This window comes from Netta rufina (genome assembly GCF_964035555.1).
Source record: "Netta rufina genome assembly, chromosome: 10".
In the NCBI taxonomy this organism is placed as follows: Eukaryota; Metazoa; Chordata; class Aves; order Anseriformes; family Anatidae; genus Netta; species Netta rufina.
The window spans coordinates 14,026,557-14,043,385 of record NC_140133.1 but is presented as its reverse complement, the minus strand read 5'-3'; the positions used below and the strand labels follow the sequence as shown (position 1 = coordinate 14,043,385).

Sequence of the window (16,829 nt, the reverse complement as noted above, 5' to 3'; positions counted from 1 at the left end):
TCTTGCACATCTCAACGTGCAAGAAACCCCCTGAATGAGGTTCCTTCCCCAGGGCATGGCAGCCTGGAGCCCATTTACCTTTGGTCAGTGTTTCTGGCTCTGTACATACCCACAAACCACATTGACCGGGATGGGAACAGGCCACAAGGACAGAAGCTTCTGTCGGATACCCTCTTCCCTATCAGCCTTCTTTTTGGTTTGGCACTGTATCAGCAAGACGCTTTAACATGCCATGATACTAACATACCACAACCAAAACAGAAAGACAGACTGAAAACCTCATTCCCCTTTTGAGGGTCATCTCACCACACTGACATCCACAAGCAATTTTGGTTTAGAGGTAAATATCCTTAGTAAACCAAGGGGAACAGGAAAAAAGAGAGAGAAGCTACAGATGCATCAACTGTCACAAAAAAAAAAAAAAAAAAAAAAAAGTCCTACCATGGGGCCAGTGAGTTTTGCAACAGGTCATGAATAGCACAGTTGCACAGAATAGGTACAAGGACAAGGTTGCTGGTGAAAAACATACTATCCTTCTCTTGGAGCTAGTATCTGAAGTTTCTTCTATAAATTCTACTTACGAAAGCATTCCTGAGATGGTGACGCTTGCCTTCATGCCAACTTAAATGCATCAACACCATCAGCCCACCAAAGCACTCCCAGATTTGAATGCAGGTCAGGCACTGTGCACCATGTCAGACATGGGGCAGATCACTAGAAGTCCCCACGTGCACACTGCCAGCTGGATGACCAACACTGTGACAGGGTGGGAACATCACAGCCAAGTTTTTGGGCCAAAACATGAGCCGTTTTTAGCCATCTGAGCCATGTCTACACACAAACCTGCACCATATGCTCAAAACTTGAAAGAGCTTGCAGTCAAGTTCCAACACACATTAAAGCCAAAATGCAAGTAAAAGGTAGTCTGATTTCAGAAAGAAAAATAATGTTTTCTAAATCCCCTTCTGAAGGCATGGGATTTTCTTCTGCGTTTTTGGCTACTTCCTATTTCAAGCATACAGAACATGAAATAAACCCTCCAGCTAGGAGTCAATGCATCCAGAGAACAGCGCTGTTATTGTGCAACACAACAACTGTAATTAACTTGTTTAGAGTAACTGGAAGAAGTTAGTTCAGAAAACATACACTTCAACGTGCTCTCAACTTGAAGGAGAAGTGACTAATTTGAATTTCAGCACAAATGATTTGAAACTCAAACTCACAAGCTGTAGCATCCTTTGAAAGACCACCCACAGCAAACAAATTTGATTTCCTCACTTTGGTTAACAAGTTGTACTCTACAGAAAGCTCCTGTGAGTAGGAATTGTATGGCACGAGTTGTCATAACAGACATTACAGACAGCTTCCCTTCCAGATCTATTCTCCATTAACATCTTTTGCTGTTAATGTTTGCCAGTGCTGCTTTTCTAGCCTTTCTGACTGAAGCCTGTCCACTGTAGCTCAATATTCAGATTTGCACTCAAACTTTCACAAGTATTTCTATTTCTGGCGATGCCCACTCAAGCAGATTCTGCACCACATCCCACCACCTGTCCTAAACATTAGCAAAACTGTCTGCACAGCTACCTAGCAAACTGGAAGAGGGAACTGGCTAAAAATGAAGTGTTTATTTTTGACCCAAATCTGTTTCTGATTTGTTTCTCTGCATAAGATGCTCTACTGGTGTTACCAGTGGGCTAGCAGAGAAGAGATTTATGCAGCCTAAGCCACTCAATTTGTCAGACACAAAACCTCTGAAATTACAACACAGCAATACAGGTGTAAACAGACAATACACAAAAACAAGGGATCAACAAACAGTATTTCAGAGTCCCCTGGCCATTAACATCAGAACAAATGGATATTGCAACATGAAAGCCAGAAAATGTCTGGAAGGTAGCAATACTCATAGGACTAGACTAATAGAGACTTTGAAACAAACACTTATGCTCTATGGGTAAATCAGGTATACCACAAGAAAAGGTTATTAAACAAAAAGAAACCGTATTAAGTTCTCTATGGCCCTCAAAAGCGAGCAAATGCCCACGCTCAGGCTGATACAAGATAAATGCCATCTCTTGTGTTCCATCCTTGAAGACCATCATCCCTTAATCATCTTTGGAAATAATACAGTTAGGGAGGTTAAAAAAAAAAAAAAAAAAAAAAAAAAAAAAAGACAGACACTGTAATGACTCTTGAGCTTACCTGCTGTAGAGGGTGGCGTGGGGGATGATGGAGATGTTAATGGGGAACTCGCCCCAGAGCCTGCTAAATAAAACAACAGTCTAGTAACTAAAGCTGTGATACAAAATTCAACAGTCAGACAAGACAGATTGTTGAAAACAGGCCAACTTTATTGACTGATGATTCAACCCTGCTTCCACTGAAAACTTGGGAGAAGTTCCCATTCATACGGATATTGTCATTCCGACCCAATCTGAACAGAGAGGCTTTATGGCACATAGTAGGAGAGGAGGTCCAAACACATTAGAAGCACATTCAACAGTACTCCTCAATGGGAAACCCTTCTTTTCTGTTGCTTAGGCTGTTGGATTTCAGCGTCCAAATTCTGTTTTCCTTAAGAGTTGTGCCAGTGCATGGATGGCACCCCACTTCTCCTTCTAAGAGATGATTTTTAGTCAGTTGCTGTACTCCACAAGTTATTCTGACAATTCCACAGTAGGCTGCTTTCGGACACATTTTAAGCATGCAAGATAACTGTCAAACTTTTCATTAGTACACACCATTCCTTTTAACTATAGGACCTGTCAAATGCTTTGTTGTTTTAGAAATTGACACCGAAGCAGCAATTGAAAAGATATTTTTTTCATTCATCTTAATACCTTACTGAAGAATACAGATCACCCTGGAGTTTCTCTCTGAAGGCTACATCACTGAATGGCCCAAATCATGGTATTATTACGCCACTCAAATGTCAAACAGATTGAAGAAACTGATTTTTTTTTTTTTTTTTTTTTTTTTTTTTTTTAGGGAATGGAGCACAGAAGAGAGGACACAGTGTTTTATATTAGGTAGCTGAAAAATCTCGAACTGATGGCATTTTTAAGCCCTCAATTTATATATTATTAAATACTCAAAACAGTGCTATCAGGCTTGGTAGTCCAACATTACCATGTAAACTGATGGTGACCCTGGATCTTTTTTAGACAGAAAATTACAGTAACAACAACAAAAAAAAATCATCATAGCTGTGTAGAAGCAAACTCTTTTCTCTGTAGTTACCTGAGTTATTTGAGTTGCTGTATTTTGCTGAGTGTTCTTCCCCACTTTCATAGGCAGAGCGTTTTGACTTCTTTAAACAAAGCAAAAGAAATAGAAGGTGTAAATGAATAACCTCTTTCCTTGATGAGGACTGAGCTGACACAGAGATTTGTAACAGCCATCTGCTGTATCACACAAGGTTTATCAATGCCCAATACTGTTCTCCCTGCATCCAACATGTGGCTCAAATACCTCCAGGCAAGCAAAAAGGACAACTTCAGTACCCTCTGACAGCAAGGGAAATGCAGAAAATTGACCCACCAAAAAAGATCAGAAACACAGTGTGCTATAGAAGAATGAAAAACTGCTCCAAGACCTTCACTGGGCAGCAAGCAGCAGCAGCACAGGCTGTTATCTGTGTATTAGGTATTAACTAAGCCTGTTTTCATTAAGTAACCTTAAACAGGTTAAACCAATATACAAGTCGGCTACCATTTAGAAAAAGTTATCACTTCTAATAAGGCAGTAGTACAGAGAAGCATGAAACAGAATACAGCAGCACACCTGTGGTTGTTCATGCTACACATTCAGTAATTTTCTGTGTGAGAAACCTATTTAAAAACTGATTACCTTTCTTGCTAAGATCTTCCTTTTCTTTTTTTCTTCTTCAGAGCCATGATGAGACTGCGCTCTTGTCAGTCTTCTGTGCTGGTGAATCTTCAAAATTAAGGGAAAATAGAAAAAGACAATGTTAAAATCTCAAATATTGTCAGGCAAGGCATATGCTTGGCATGCAAGAAAAAAACACTGTAGTCACTTTGCATATTTAGGTTTCTTTTAAAATTTTTAACTCTAATCTTTACTGTTGCTGGTAGATTATGGAGCCTCACACTGCAGTTAAAATGATCCTTTAACTTAGGAGTCACCGTGAAGCTGCACCACTTGAAACAGTCTCACGCCATACATTCATCAGCTGTTCTACATCTCTTCAATACTGTATTTTTTGGGAAAGCAAATCTGGTGATGAAAACCTTTATTGCTCAAAATCACTGAGTAAAAGCTCACTTTCCCCATTTAAACATGTTAAGAGGAAACAATGTCTGTAGGAAATACAGTAAAGAAATGCAGTAGTTACCAATTTCTGTTCTTCTGTTAATCTTTTTTCTATGCATTCCTTGGACGTTTTCAATGCCTCTTTTAGCTTAGTAGGAACCTAATACAGAATGGGAAAAAAAAAAAGCACAAAATGTGATAAAGGAAAATACAACTTCACAGCTCAAAACTCACCATTCATCTGACCATGTTGCCTGTCTAAAGCCAGGAACAGCTAATTACTTTGGTACCCTAGTCACATCCCCAAAATGCCATGAGGCCGACCACCACAAGACACACAGCACATGCCTGCTTCAGGGCAGTTCCCTGATGGGGGCAAGAAGCAGCTCCCTGAAAGTCCCAGCACTGCAGCTGGCTACAACGTGCCAGTGATCTAACCTAGCAAAATCAGATTCCACAGCCCTTAGCAATTTCAGCAAAACGAGGCTGCTAAGTAGGGCACCATGATTAATCATGCAAATTAGCTCCAATACAAGAGCTACACTTGAATCACTCATGGGTCACACTGTGCCCTCTTTGAAGAGTTGATATAATTTTCTTGGGTATGATTCAGCAAAGGAATCCAAATACCAATGGGAATCACCATAAAGCCAGGTAAAGCCAGCTGTCCTCTACCCTATTTGTTAACTGATGCATAGCTACCCACAACTTGGTGCTTCCACAAACATCAGCAAATCAACATTCAACTTTACCTTAAACTGTGGTTTCTCAGAGCTTGTTAGCAGGACATCACTGAATAATCTGTGAGTGGGTGCAAAAAAGAAAAAGAAAGGAACATTATTCCCAAGAGACAGGTAGAACCAGAGGGAATACTACTGGTACTGTTCACCTAACTCCCTCTTTCCTCTTTTCCTTCTCTGTTCTCTTCCCTACCTCACTGTTTTTTCCCCCCACAGACGATGTACTGCTTTTTATTTTCCAAGCCCTGCTTATAATTAGCAGCATCGAGCCCTCAGAACATAGCCACTACTGACAGCAGAATTAGCAAGACTCTAGGATGTATTTTGAAAGCTGAAAGAATGGCTGTAATTATCAAAGGCAGACAAGGACTTTCCAAAACAAATGATTTTTCCTTGTAAGTACATTGATTCCTTAATAACAGAAGATTGACAGGGACCTTAATAAATTTCACCTAAGAAATCATTGATCTTTTCAGGTGCACTCTTAGCACAACTGTTACTTTAGCATTAACAAGAACCACGTAAAAGATCAATGAGCAAACATTTCCAAATATCTGCATTCTTGTCCATACTCCAGCAAAGATAATTAAAGCAACTATCCTAAGAGTTTCACTTGCCTCCATCAGCAAGACTATAAATGATTATTACTTTCCCATCCAAAACAAAGACACTAGAGGGCAATGTTAGTCTGAAAATAAACTACTTAGTCCATTTCAAGGTACTTTGTTCTGGAGAACATACTAGAAAACTGTCCCAGAAAGAGATCACCAAGCCTGGCTCCCAAATAAGCATTTCACAGATTTCTGTTGACGTTCACTATGGAAAGTTATCACAGTTCTATATTTAATTTTGTTTTCTCTAGTATAGAATCAAGATTGTAAGATCAGTAGTCCATGAAAAAATCAGAAATAACTCAAATTAAAAAAAAGGCTAAAGAAAAAAAAAGCTCACCTTTGTTTACAGGGCAGTTTTCTGCCCCTTTCTGATTACATATCCTTGCAAAATTAAAGTAAACTCATAGTTTATTTGGAATAGCTTAACAAATATTTAAGTTATATTCATCACATTACACATTATGAAAAACACTTTTGTAAAGAGTATGGGTGTGAAGGAAATGTAGTACATATCCTACACAGCAGATAGAGCCAGGTACAGATTGATTGTTCACCATCTTCTAACACTTGGATACTCCTGTAGTCACAGTTTTCTTCCAGAATTTCTCCTTACATTCTTCTCTCTACCTCCTGCCTCTCTACCTTCAAGAGCAGAGGAAGGGAGGAATAGAAGGAACAGGAGGTTGGGACACGACTGCAGGGACCCATCCCAACCAGGAAATACGACTCTTGGAGCATGCTCTAAACGTCCTGCAATCCGTACACTGTGAGATCAGACCCAGATTTAGATATGGGCAATCTGTCATTTATGAGGTCATGATTCTGGCACCTCATACTATCAAAAAGTGAGCCCACCAGGAACTGTGATTCTGTGCTCAGCACGCTGATGACACGTCACAGCGCAGAGCCTGCAGGCAACTTCCCCAGTACTGCTGTCTCCTAGCTGCAGGACGGGTGGCACTGCAGACAGGTACAGTCTCCAGCTCAGTCATGCACTGACACTTGCTGCATCCTATTCTCACTCCGTATCCACTTTTACAACTTCACTACATCACTAGGAGGACAGCCTGGAAGGAAATATTTTCTGTTTATGCTTCATTGAGTCCCTAACCCAGCCTTGCAAGAAACCAGCCTCTGCACAATGCTTTGACCCAGTCTAAATGTTTCTGCCGAGCAGAGCTAGAGATTTATTTTGCTAAGTCGTAAGTAAACTGATAGCTAAATCCACTGAAGTAGATCTAAAAGGGTCACACAAAAACATTCCTTATACTAAATGCCTTAAATGATCTGTACATGTTCTTAATCGCGCTTGCACTGCTTTAATAGCTCAATCATTTGAAACCATAGCGCCATGCTAAGTAAAATGCACTCGTAACAGCTCCAGCACCCCGAGAGACAGAAATTTTAAATGAGCTCCTATCATATTCACAAGCGATGGGACTATGAAGTCCATCCGTTTTAAACCCTCACTTGGGATACACTACACATCCCTCAGAATGAGGAACAAATCTTCCAGATAAGGAACGAGCAAAAAGATTCTTCCTCCTTAATAATTACAAATATTACTATGCATGGAACAAGTACATTAACACTTACGGCATCTGTAAGAGCCGTGAAACAGTTGGCATGCCATTCTTCATAGCTTCACAGGTCAGAATGGATTCCAACACAGACACTACCAAAGAAAAAATAAGTACAGACACATTTTTGCGCTACAGAATAGCAAACAATTTATAATGAAAGCCTGGCACTTCTGTGTTATGCTCCCCCACGTATTCCATCAACTAAGCAGTGATGAAGCTTTATGACACATGTTTTTTATTATACTATTATTGTTACACATACAAACTTTTCAAGAATGTTAGACATGAGGCCAGGGGATCCAGACATCTAATCACTGCACACTGTTTTATCACTTATAAAAAAAACAGCTTAAAAAAACATTTATATGCTACGTATTTGAGGAAGAACACGTTTGCTATTTTTTTAAATTGCTAAATAATTTCCTGTTACAGGCTACAAAAGTCTTAGGCTCCTATTTCACAACATTTCAGCTTCAGTAAAAGGTAAGGGTAGGCAGGAAGTCAGACTGACATTGTCTTGAACGTATACTAACCAACAAACACGGATGGTGCAGGAGGGAAGCTGTCTATTGGAATTGTATCTGGGGGTCTTCCATATGTCATTTCATACAGTAAGTGCCCAAAGCAATGTACATCAATGCTTTCTAAAGTCTGTAGAGGAAAAAAAAAAATTAAAAAAATGAAAAACACAACTTGCCAGAACTAATTGGTCTATCCACAAATGGTTTTAAAACATTCAGTAACACATTTGAGAAAAAAGGTGGCCTTGCATGAAAAGAGGAATCATTAAGTTCCCAACCACTGCCTAACCCTGCACAACTTTTACCTCAAATGAAATCTTACCATCTCAAGCAAAAGAAGTTACTTCTTTCTTTCAGCAAATGATAATGCAAACCAGAGCACATTATTGTCATGTTCCATAAAAATGCGTAAGAAACAATTTCATTTCATACACAGCAGATTAGAGAACCGTATGTTGATACAAATCACAGCTGAACACATTTTCCTAGCTACATCAAACAGGAAAGAGTAAGAGTCGTGACAATACAACCAGCTGCCACTTTGCTGTCTTTGTATCTACCTCCCTGTAGAAATACATAGCAAAGCTAGGAGAGCCTCCTTCACCCCTCCTTGGGCTTGTATAAGCTGTACATATGTGCAGCATAGTTCTGAGATTTTTGAATCATGTTTTATAGAGAAGTGGATTCTCTTACTGAAGGAGGCTTAGTGCTTTCATGGCACTAAAAGATTTGGACTAACCATGAACTTTTGATCATTTCTTGTGCTAAACACAGTAAAACTTGTTTAGCAAGGTCAGCAAGCAGCTGTCTCATGATGCTGTACGTAATTTATTACAATAAGCATTGCAAGGCAAGGCACTAGCTAAAAGACTGTATCACTACAACAGGGCAAATTAGGTTTAATATTTTGTAGGAAGATAGTATTTTCCTGTATAAGCCTGCAGTTAATAGACACCCTTCATATAAATTTTAAAAAATATCTTTAACAGCTTGATGTGTACAAGTATGAAAAGCGGTCTTAAAAACAAGGCTGCAGTTTACCTAAATTTGTGCCAGTGTGGCTGTCAAGAAAACGCTAACTTGCACTCCCCTTCTGCTCACTACAGTGTCTATACTGTGCTGCAGCAAAGCTTCTGTGCAGCCACATTGAAAGCCAAAAAAAAAAAAAAAAAAAAAAGGATAAAAGGTGGTAGGGGAGGGTTGAGGGAGACATTTTTCATTCAAGTCAGTTCTCCACAAACACTAGTTGAGGATCAAGGGATGTGTAAGAGTCAGCTACATTGATTTTCTGAAACTTACATTAATTTTCCGAAACTGTGAAAAGTATGATCGATAAAATGATGGAAGTCCCAACAAGGAATTTTCTAGATCCAGTAACTTGCACGTGTCCCCATCCAACATTACATTGGCAGAGTGAAGATGGCCATAAGGAAATCCTTTCTCATGTAAGAATTTTAATACCTGAAAAAAAATCCAAGACAGAAGCACTGTCACAAGACTGTCTGATAATCTCAAGATCTCAAATGCTCCAGTACTAAAGCAGACAAATAATAAACGAGGCCTCTAATTTAGAATGCCTGCTCAACTTGATCTTCTATCTGCATCACCTTTGGCTGATTATTCATTCCCATTTCACTGGTAACATTTCTCACAAAACAAACATTTGATGCTAATACTCAAAGCTGGCTTATGGACACCTTCCAGAGAGATGTGGAAACAAAGTCACAATTCTACAGAATGTTAAAGTTTTAAAATTAAAAAAAAAAATTAGTGACAACGATTTTGTGGTCCATATTCCGTAAGATATGAATTACTTCTTTCCCTTTTCTCCCCATGGTACATAAACTACACTACCAACTCTCTCCCACCTCAGCTCCACATGTAACAGCTGCCTTTTTATTATTCTTTTTTTGTTTATTTTTTGTCAGAAGTGGCCTCACACATACATATCTAAATTCAAGTACCAGCAGTTAATCTCAATTTAAATTTAGCTTTGAAGACTGCTGCCAAGAAAAAAGCTTGCATACACAGAAGTTTGTCTATTTTTCTACTTAGTTGGTCTCAAAAAAACAAACAAAAAAAAATCAAAACAATCAAACACCCACCAACACATAAAGGCTGGTAAAGAAAGCAAAAAAAAATTACCTCTAATATTTGTCTTCCATATGTTTTTATTTGCTGAAGTTCAAGACCTTGAATTTTTTTAGGATTGCAATACTTCTTCAGGAATGGGTCTTTTGGTTTTGCCTTTAAAAGAAGTATACGTATCAAGTAGCATGCCCAGAAAAGCCAGGAATTGTCTTAGTTTGCTTAGCAATATATTGTAAACAGTTTTAGAAAAGACTGTGGTCATTCCAACCATTTGAACTGGGGGAAGAGGGAGAGAAGACATTACCTTATAAATAAGGTCCTTTAGTGTCCCTTTTTCACTGAATGGTCTAATAACCAGTGCTGAAGATTCATTGGCAGTGGCAAAAGTGATTTTGTAAATATAGGGATGCTACCAAAAGAAGAAACTCTAGGTAAGTTTCAGATGACAGATTTTGTAATTAGTTTTTGCTTGATTCACAAGAAACACAAGATCGGTCTGAATTGTATGTTTGAACTAATAAATTGGATTCTGTCAGTGACATTTGCTCAAGTTATTCACTCTTACCCTGAAGCAAATGCAAAGAAAACTTCACAAGGACATTGCTCAATATCCACAATAAATCCAGAAAAATCCACTGTCCTCTTTGTTTTAAAAATTAAAAGACTGGGAGTTTAGACAAATGAAGAATCCACCCCAATTAACACTTAATACATTAGCTAAGCTAAAAAATTCATTCATGGTTTTATACAACTATGGCACACAAGGAAAGACAACATTAATAAGTGTCATAACAGCCCTACATCTTTAGAAATCTGTGTAACAACTTCCTGGAACGTTACGAAACCAAATGAGACAGCACATGTTGAAATAAATTACATGTGCAACACATACATCAACTGAAATTGCTAGTTAGGAAGAGACCCCTTGTTCAGATCTTATTTTATACTGGGTTTGGTCTGGTTTGGCGGTTAAAAGGCTAATTTTCAGCCTATTTTGGTATGTGCACTTCCAAGTTTCAGGACTACATGGACCCATTTGAAATACCATCCTTTTCAGCCAGTCCCTTTATTCGGACAGACGTCTACTGGATTTATAAGGTGTCAGTTTTATAATTTGGTATCGCACAGGAGCTTACACTGTACAGCCTTCATCACGCCTCTAGTAAGACATTGCTGTCCCAAGTTCAAAGAACCAAAGAAATAATGACTCATTCCACTGCTTTGTGCACTGCTGCCCAAGAATATCCCCAGTACGCTGGATAGCAATGACACCTAGGCAGCACTACCCTAACAGCGTAAAAGTATTGAGAAGATGAAATAAAAGCTTGTGATCTCACAGTACTGTACCAGAAGAGAAAAATACAATTAGCTACAACTCTGAAACTTCTGTAAAAATCCTGCAGGTTTATTGTTTGCACTGAGAACATGTTAGCTCATATTGCGCGGGGAATTTAATTAAAAGGTTCACACATCTTTAAATGAAAGGAAAATTACAAACTATTTCTAATAAGCTAGATGTACTTCTGCAAGATCAGCTTTTGCAAGCACTTTTTTTGTGCGCTGGCACAATTTAAAAGTCTTCAAGGAATACTCACAGAGCAGGAAGAAAGAAGTTTCACAGCATACTGTAAGTCTTTGTCAGACAAGTATTTATCAGGGCCTAGATCAGCCTAGAAATAAATAGGAAAAGAAAAGGCATCACAATATATGTTGCATTCCATAAAAAAAAAAAATTATCTACATTCTGCTCTCACAAATTAAGACAGCTGCTCAAAGGTAAATTTTGGACAGCAAATTACACATAAAGAAGCAAACTTTAAAAGGCTGAATGAGTAAGGTCATGCTTTCACAATACAAAGCATCTGACCTTACAGTAAGCAAGCATTATTGCCTGCTTCCTCCTCCGTATCTGACCTCTATTACTACCACTGTATGAACTCTGCCAAACCCAAACTGAAGCACTGTGTAAACGGTGAACTAGTAAAGCATAACTCTCACCATTCTTTCCCTCCACCAAAACCAGCTCTCCCCTTCTTCTGCAGGTTTTAGCAACATCCACCCTCCAGTAAAGTCTCAGTAACAGCTGTGCTGATACAATTAAGAGGGCAACAGGTTTCAACACAGGAGCATAACTAAGTGTTTAGGAACAACAAACTATTTGGCATCCAAAAATGCCTGTGGCAAAGGAGCAATTTGTGCCTTTCTCACCTACTAGCTTGTCAGAACCACTAAACAACCTAGTAAAAATAACCCAATATTGAAAAAGAATCGCCCTGTTACTTTTGGTGAGCTATGTGACACTATGATCACCAGCTACTTACACCATTACAACTAAAAAACAGTAAATGGGGGTGCAGGAGTGGGAACCTGGCACAGAAATTTTCAAATTGGACTTGCCACCAGAGCAAAGAAGCAGAATTTTCCACACCACACAACCACCTAAGGGCTCTCAAGATGCTTTCAAAGCCTGAGCTCTTGAATCTGTCACTAACGCCAGGTAATTGATACAAACAAAACAAGGAAAGATAATTATTAAAGACTTGGGAATACTATAAAAGTATATATACCCAGCTTAACATTAGCCGTTCCTTTGGTTGATTCTTTATCTTCATTAAGAAATATTTCTTACGTATTCGCCAACCTACAAGAAAAGAGTCATCAGCAGGTTTAATTAAAACATTAGTAAATGACATTGCTTACAGGCAGCACAAGGTTTGTAAGCAAAGATGGTACTGTTATCTTAGGACAACCCACTGGAAAAAATAAGACAAGTTTTCAAGCATACATGTTCTTCTTACCTATATCTTTTAGTGGCTCCACCACTTCCCACTTTGGCTCTGATCGGAAGAACATTGAAACATGCTGTAAGGCAATTTCTGGAAAAAATAAATGTTTGTGAGAGACTATTTAATGTGATTTTTTGCACATATTAAGTAAAGTTCAATGCCAGAAGGAAGCCTGCAGGAATCAAGACTCAGTCAGCAAAATCACTTTAAAAGGAAATCAGATAAAAACACAGTTACAGGGCATTTGCATTTTTAACCTGAGAAGTCAAATCCACTGAGAAAACAGAGAAAGCGCTGCCTTCAGAAAACACAGCTTAGTGGGTTTGCCTTCTATTTCTACTAGATCTACATTTCCAAGCCTAAATGCAAGACTTTCCACAGCTGGAATACCCTACATTACATTAAAAAATGTTTTTGCCATGCCTGTAGAAGTGCTAACTTGTAAATCTCTTAATGTGCGTCTACACCGTCATTTTTAACATGTAAATGCATCAGCTCTTTGTTTTGCTACATGTTATTCTGCCCTTTTCAGTGCAGGCAAAGGTATTTTTCTAGCTGTCATGATCCAACATGCATTTCTGAGACGGAAAACAAAAAACAAAACAAAAAAACGACACCCTTCTGGTTACTGAATTCTCCCACAGCTGGGAATACAACTGGTGTATTCATGAAGCGATTTAAGGGGAAATCTCAGTGGGAAGTGGTGACAGCAGGGGCAGAAAGGGAACCATGCCAGCAAGGAGTTTTCTCTCACATGGCTTATCTTGGTTTAGAAACACAGCAAAAAGGTAAGGATGCACCATATCTCTCTGCAGCCTATCCTCTCTCTAAAAATATGCTATGAAAAAGAGAGGTAACAATGCAATAAATATCAGCTCACTGCTCCAAGATTAAAAACAGACAAATTGATGGTGTCTCCAAAGACCATAGGCAACGATTTGATTGCTACTTACTTCTCTGCAACTTGCACAAAAATAATTTTGATGAAAGCATTCAGAATTAACACAGAAATCACAGTATCTCCTAAAGGATTTAAACTGTTTGCTCAGCATTAGCCAGACAAACTGCATCCTTAAAGAGTTACTAGTAATCTACATCTCCTCCACAGCTTAGCATAAACATCCGGGAAATGTTCTTTGCACTTTGAAGCTGAAGACAGAAAAATGTTACATAAAGGGAGAGCAAAAAGACAAGTGAAAAGGAAGCAGTAAGTTCCTGCTTGAGTAGGCTGGCTGTGCTTTTATGAAAACAAGCTTTGCATTTTGCAAAGAGTCTGTGGTGTGGGTTTTATCACGAAGGGGAAGTTTTTCAGTCTATGACACAAATTCTAACCATTTCCAGTGGATGAAGCCAGACAAATTCAAAGAAGAAACATTTAATAATGAAGAGAACCGATCACTGGGATACTGTTTTAAGGGATGCGTCCCTTTACCAATGGGGGGAACATGGCTTAATCAAGTCATGGAAAAAACATTGAACCTATCTCAAACAATGTGTTCTAGGAAGTGCCACAACCCAAAGTGATAGTGGGAGCTAGACAAGATGATCACATTTATTTCCCTCGATTTGAAAAAATCTAAAGAAACATGATAAACTTAAGCTTCACTGTCCACAAGATCAGCTGTTTTAGCAGACTACAGAACTGACAAGCTTAGCTCCACCTCACACCCTGGTAAACAAATAACTTGTAACCCCCAGCTCTCCCATTTATCACCAGTTGGGGAAAAAAATAGATTTCCGTTTCTTTAGCACCCTCTCCAAGTTCATCTTATTTAGATCCTGGCCCTCAACACTCCTCTGTAGAATGATTCAAACATTTAGATTTGACAATCACAGCATCATTCATGTACAGACCTGGAGAAACATTATCATACCGTGCATGTGGTTATACACGAGAGTGTTGATAGCTTGTGTAGCTACACATAATAGTTTTACTTCCCCTGTAACATGCTTTAGTGTAAATCCTTGCCAGCATTAATGGAAGACATGCACACAAGCTAAAGAGAAGCCGTAATGCAGTTTTACAATTCCTCACTTACCAGTGTAGTTTACAGAATAGCTGTTTGGGTCCAAAAATTTTTTTACGAGTTCACAGTTAGACAGTATGTGATGGGAAGTAATTACATCGAGATAGGCCTGGAGTCCTTTCTGTCTTTCAGCAATGAATTCACGTTCCATATTTCCAATCAACTTTTTTGGAGGAAGAGGTAGACTTAGAGTTGAGATCTTAAAAAGAGAAGGAAAATTACTAACAGTGCTCTCAAAATGCCTCGGGGATGTAGACTAACAATCCAGAAAATAAAAGAGACTGAGCAGTGAGCTAACTACTATATAATTATTTCTATACCGTGTATATACAAGCTTTTATGGTTTTTAAGGTACTATTATCAGAGAGAGGTAGTCAGACAATAGCTTGCATCTCAGTGTGAAGAGATCCATAAACGGAATGACACTGAAGATGCAAGCTGATAGATTTTTGCTGGTGAGTCATGCATTTAAGATCACTACACAAAGCTTTCAGACACTAAATAGCTCCAGTTCTCAGCCAAATCCTTTGTACGACATACCTTTGCGCACATACAGAAGAACCACACAAAACAAAAACACCTTACCATTTTCTCCTGCTAGATTTATGCTTTATTAAAGAGATGCAGATCAGTAACTTTCCTCTTGCCTCTACTGCTTTTATGGGTAATTTACAGCCCTTATTGTCAGTATTTTAAATTTGTAACTTCAGATATGGTGCAACTTTTCCACTTTCTTTTCTGAATTTGTTGCTATACGTTTTTTGAACTGCTATGTATCTTTCAGCCTAGAAATAGCTGCAATCTACTGGCAGATATACAGTAGTTGTTTAATGTTGACGTGTGACCCAAAGCTTCAGATAAAATCTGGGAAATGCTTTAAAATAGGAAAATGAAAAATTATGCAGAAACCCAAAGCTTTATGTAAGTCAGATCAAAGAGATCATCTTCAGAAAACAAAACTAGGCTGCATACTGTTTATATTCAATTACATCATATGAATCGCCAGAATAAATTTTTCATGTTGTTAACACATCGCTGTCCTGCAGATCAAAGCATCTGCCTCAGCTATGCTGCATCTCCACAGGTGTTATCTTTAAGAAAGGCGTCTTGCAGGAATCAATTCCATTAAATGCAATAACCTCACTTCTAAGCCAAACAGGTCACCAAGGAGAAGACAGGGACTTCTGAGGGTTTGAACAATCCTTGTTTTAACTTGTGGAAAAATGGAAGGATTAGTTCAACAAACTGTGGCTGAGGTAGCAATCCCTCTCCTTTTCTTCTCCTTGAACACAGGAATTATTTCCCCCTGCCAAACCTTCTGGCTCTGGCTACACATCATAGGCTGAAAAAGAGCTGTGGCTACATCTGAATTACAGAAGATGTTAATAAAAATCATTCTATCCACTGAGCTTTTATTAATGCTCTTTTACACCAAAAGGAAAAACAATAAAAATCCCCAAACAAAATAGCACTACTTACAACCTGCAATTCACCAAATCAGAACTTTTGGCATACCACTCTTACCCCAACAAAAGTTTCTAAATAAAAACAAAATGCATTTCTGACATGACTCACTTGAAAAGCATGTCAAACCACTGTCACCTTTACCTTCTTGACCTGACAGCTGGCTACCATCAGAGCAAAAGGGACTCTAGTTCAGACGCTTTCAAACCACTACTTCTTTTGTTTCATTTCAGTCAACCACACATTTTCTATTTTCCGTCAGAAAGTGGCCTTCGTCCCCTGGCTTTTGTAGCTGTCTGCCAAAACCCATGGCACAGTGAGAACATTGCCTACCCCAAACACCACCTCACTGAGGTCCCGACCTGCCCAACACAGGCATACATCCCAGTGGCCCCAACTCAGACCCAAGGATGGGCTTTGCCTCAGAAGAACCTGGGAACCAACTTCCTTATCTTCGAACCACAGCCTGCACAGGAATGTCTGCTCAAGAGCTGCAATAAAAGGCTTCACAGAAGCCAGATATCTTGCAGCAAATAACTACCAGCAGCTCATTTAAAAGAGCAGAAGAGCAGGCAATAATCTCCACACATCTCTGTCAAAGAAACAAAGAGGAAGAAATGCAGGATGGCCTGCAAGGGGCTTTTCAATCTGGTATGTGGCTGGGGCTGGGGAACCTGGCTTGAAGCTTTCTGATGCAGATCAAGGTTGCAGACATACACCTCTCCTTA

The 16,829-nt window shown here is 39.0% G+C and overlaps 1 protein-coding gene across 5 annotated transcripts in view; it reads right to left on the bottom strand.

The window, feature by feature from the left end:
- PXK (PX domain containing serine/threonine kinase like) overlaps nucleotides 1–16,829 on the bottom strand; it is a 35,442-nt gene that overhangs the window by 5,730 nt on the left and 12,883 nt on the right. For 3 of the 5 annotated variants that reach the window (XM_084292953.1, XM_084292955.1, XM_084292957.1), the window contains 14 exons: nucleotides 14,650–14,836; nucleotides 12,623–12,700; nucleotides 12,392–12,465; nucleotides 11,420–11,494; nucleotides 10,129–10,233; nucleotides 9,879–9,980; nucleotides 9,033–9,194; nucleotides 7,746–7,863; nucleotides 7,226–7,304; nucleotides 5,028–5,076; nucleotides 4,358–4,435; nucleotides 3,853–3,939; nucleotides 3,244–3,313; nucleotides 2,206–2,268 (listed from right to left, as the gene is read on the bottom strand). In XM_084292953.1, the coding sequence (XP_084149079.1) occupies nucleotides 2,206–2,268; nucleotides 3,244–3,313; nucleotides 3,853–3,939; nucleotides 4,358–4,435; nucleotides 5,028–5,076; nucleotides 7,226–7,304; nucleotides 7,746–7,863; nucleotides 9,033–9,194; nucleotides 9,879–9,980; nucleotides 10,129–10,233; nucleotides 11,420–11,494; nucleotides 12,392–12,465; nucleotides 12,623–12,700; nucleotides 14,650–14,836 (1,327 nt within the window). The remainder of the gene's footprint in view (nucleotides 1–2,205; nucleotides 2,269–3,243; nucleotides 3,314–3,852; nucleotides 3,940–4,357; nucleotides 4,436–5,027; nucleotides 5,077–7,225; nucleotides 7,305–7,745; nucleotides 7,864–9,032; nucleotides 9,195–9,878; nucleotides 9,981–10,128; nucleotides 10,234–11,419; nucleotides 11,495–12,391; nucleotides 12,466–12,622; nucleotides 12,701–14,649; nucleotides 14,837–16,829) is intronic. The other 2 variants (XM_084292954.1, XM_084292956.1) reach the window with 1 other exon arrangement.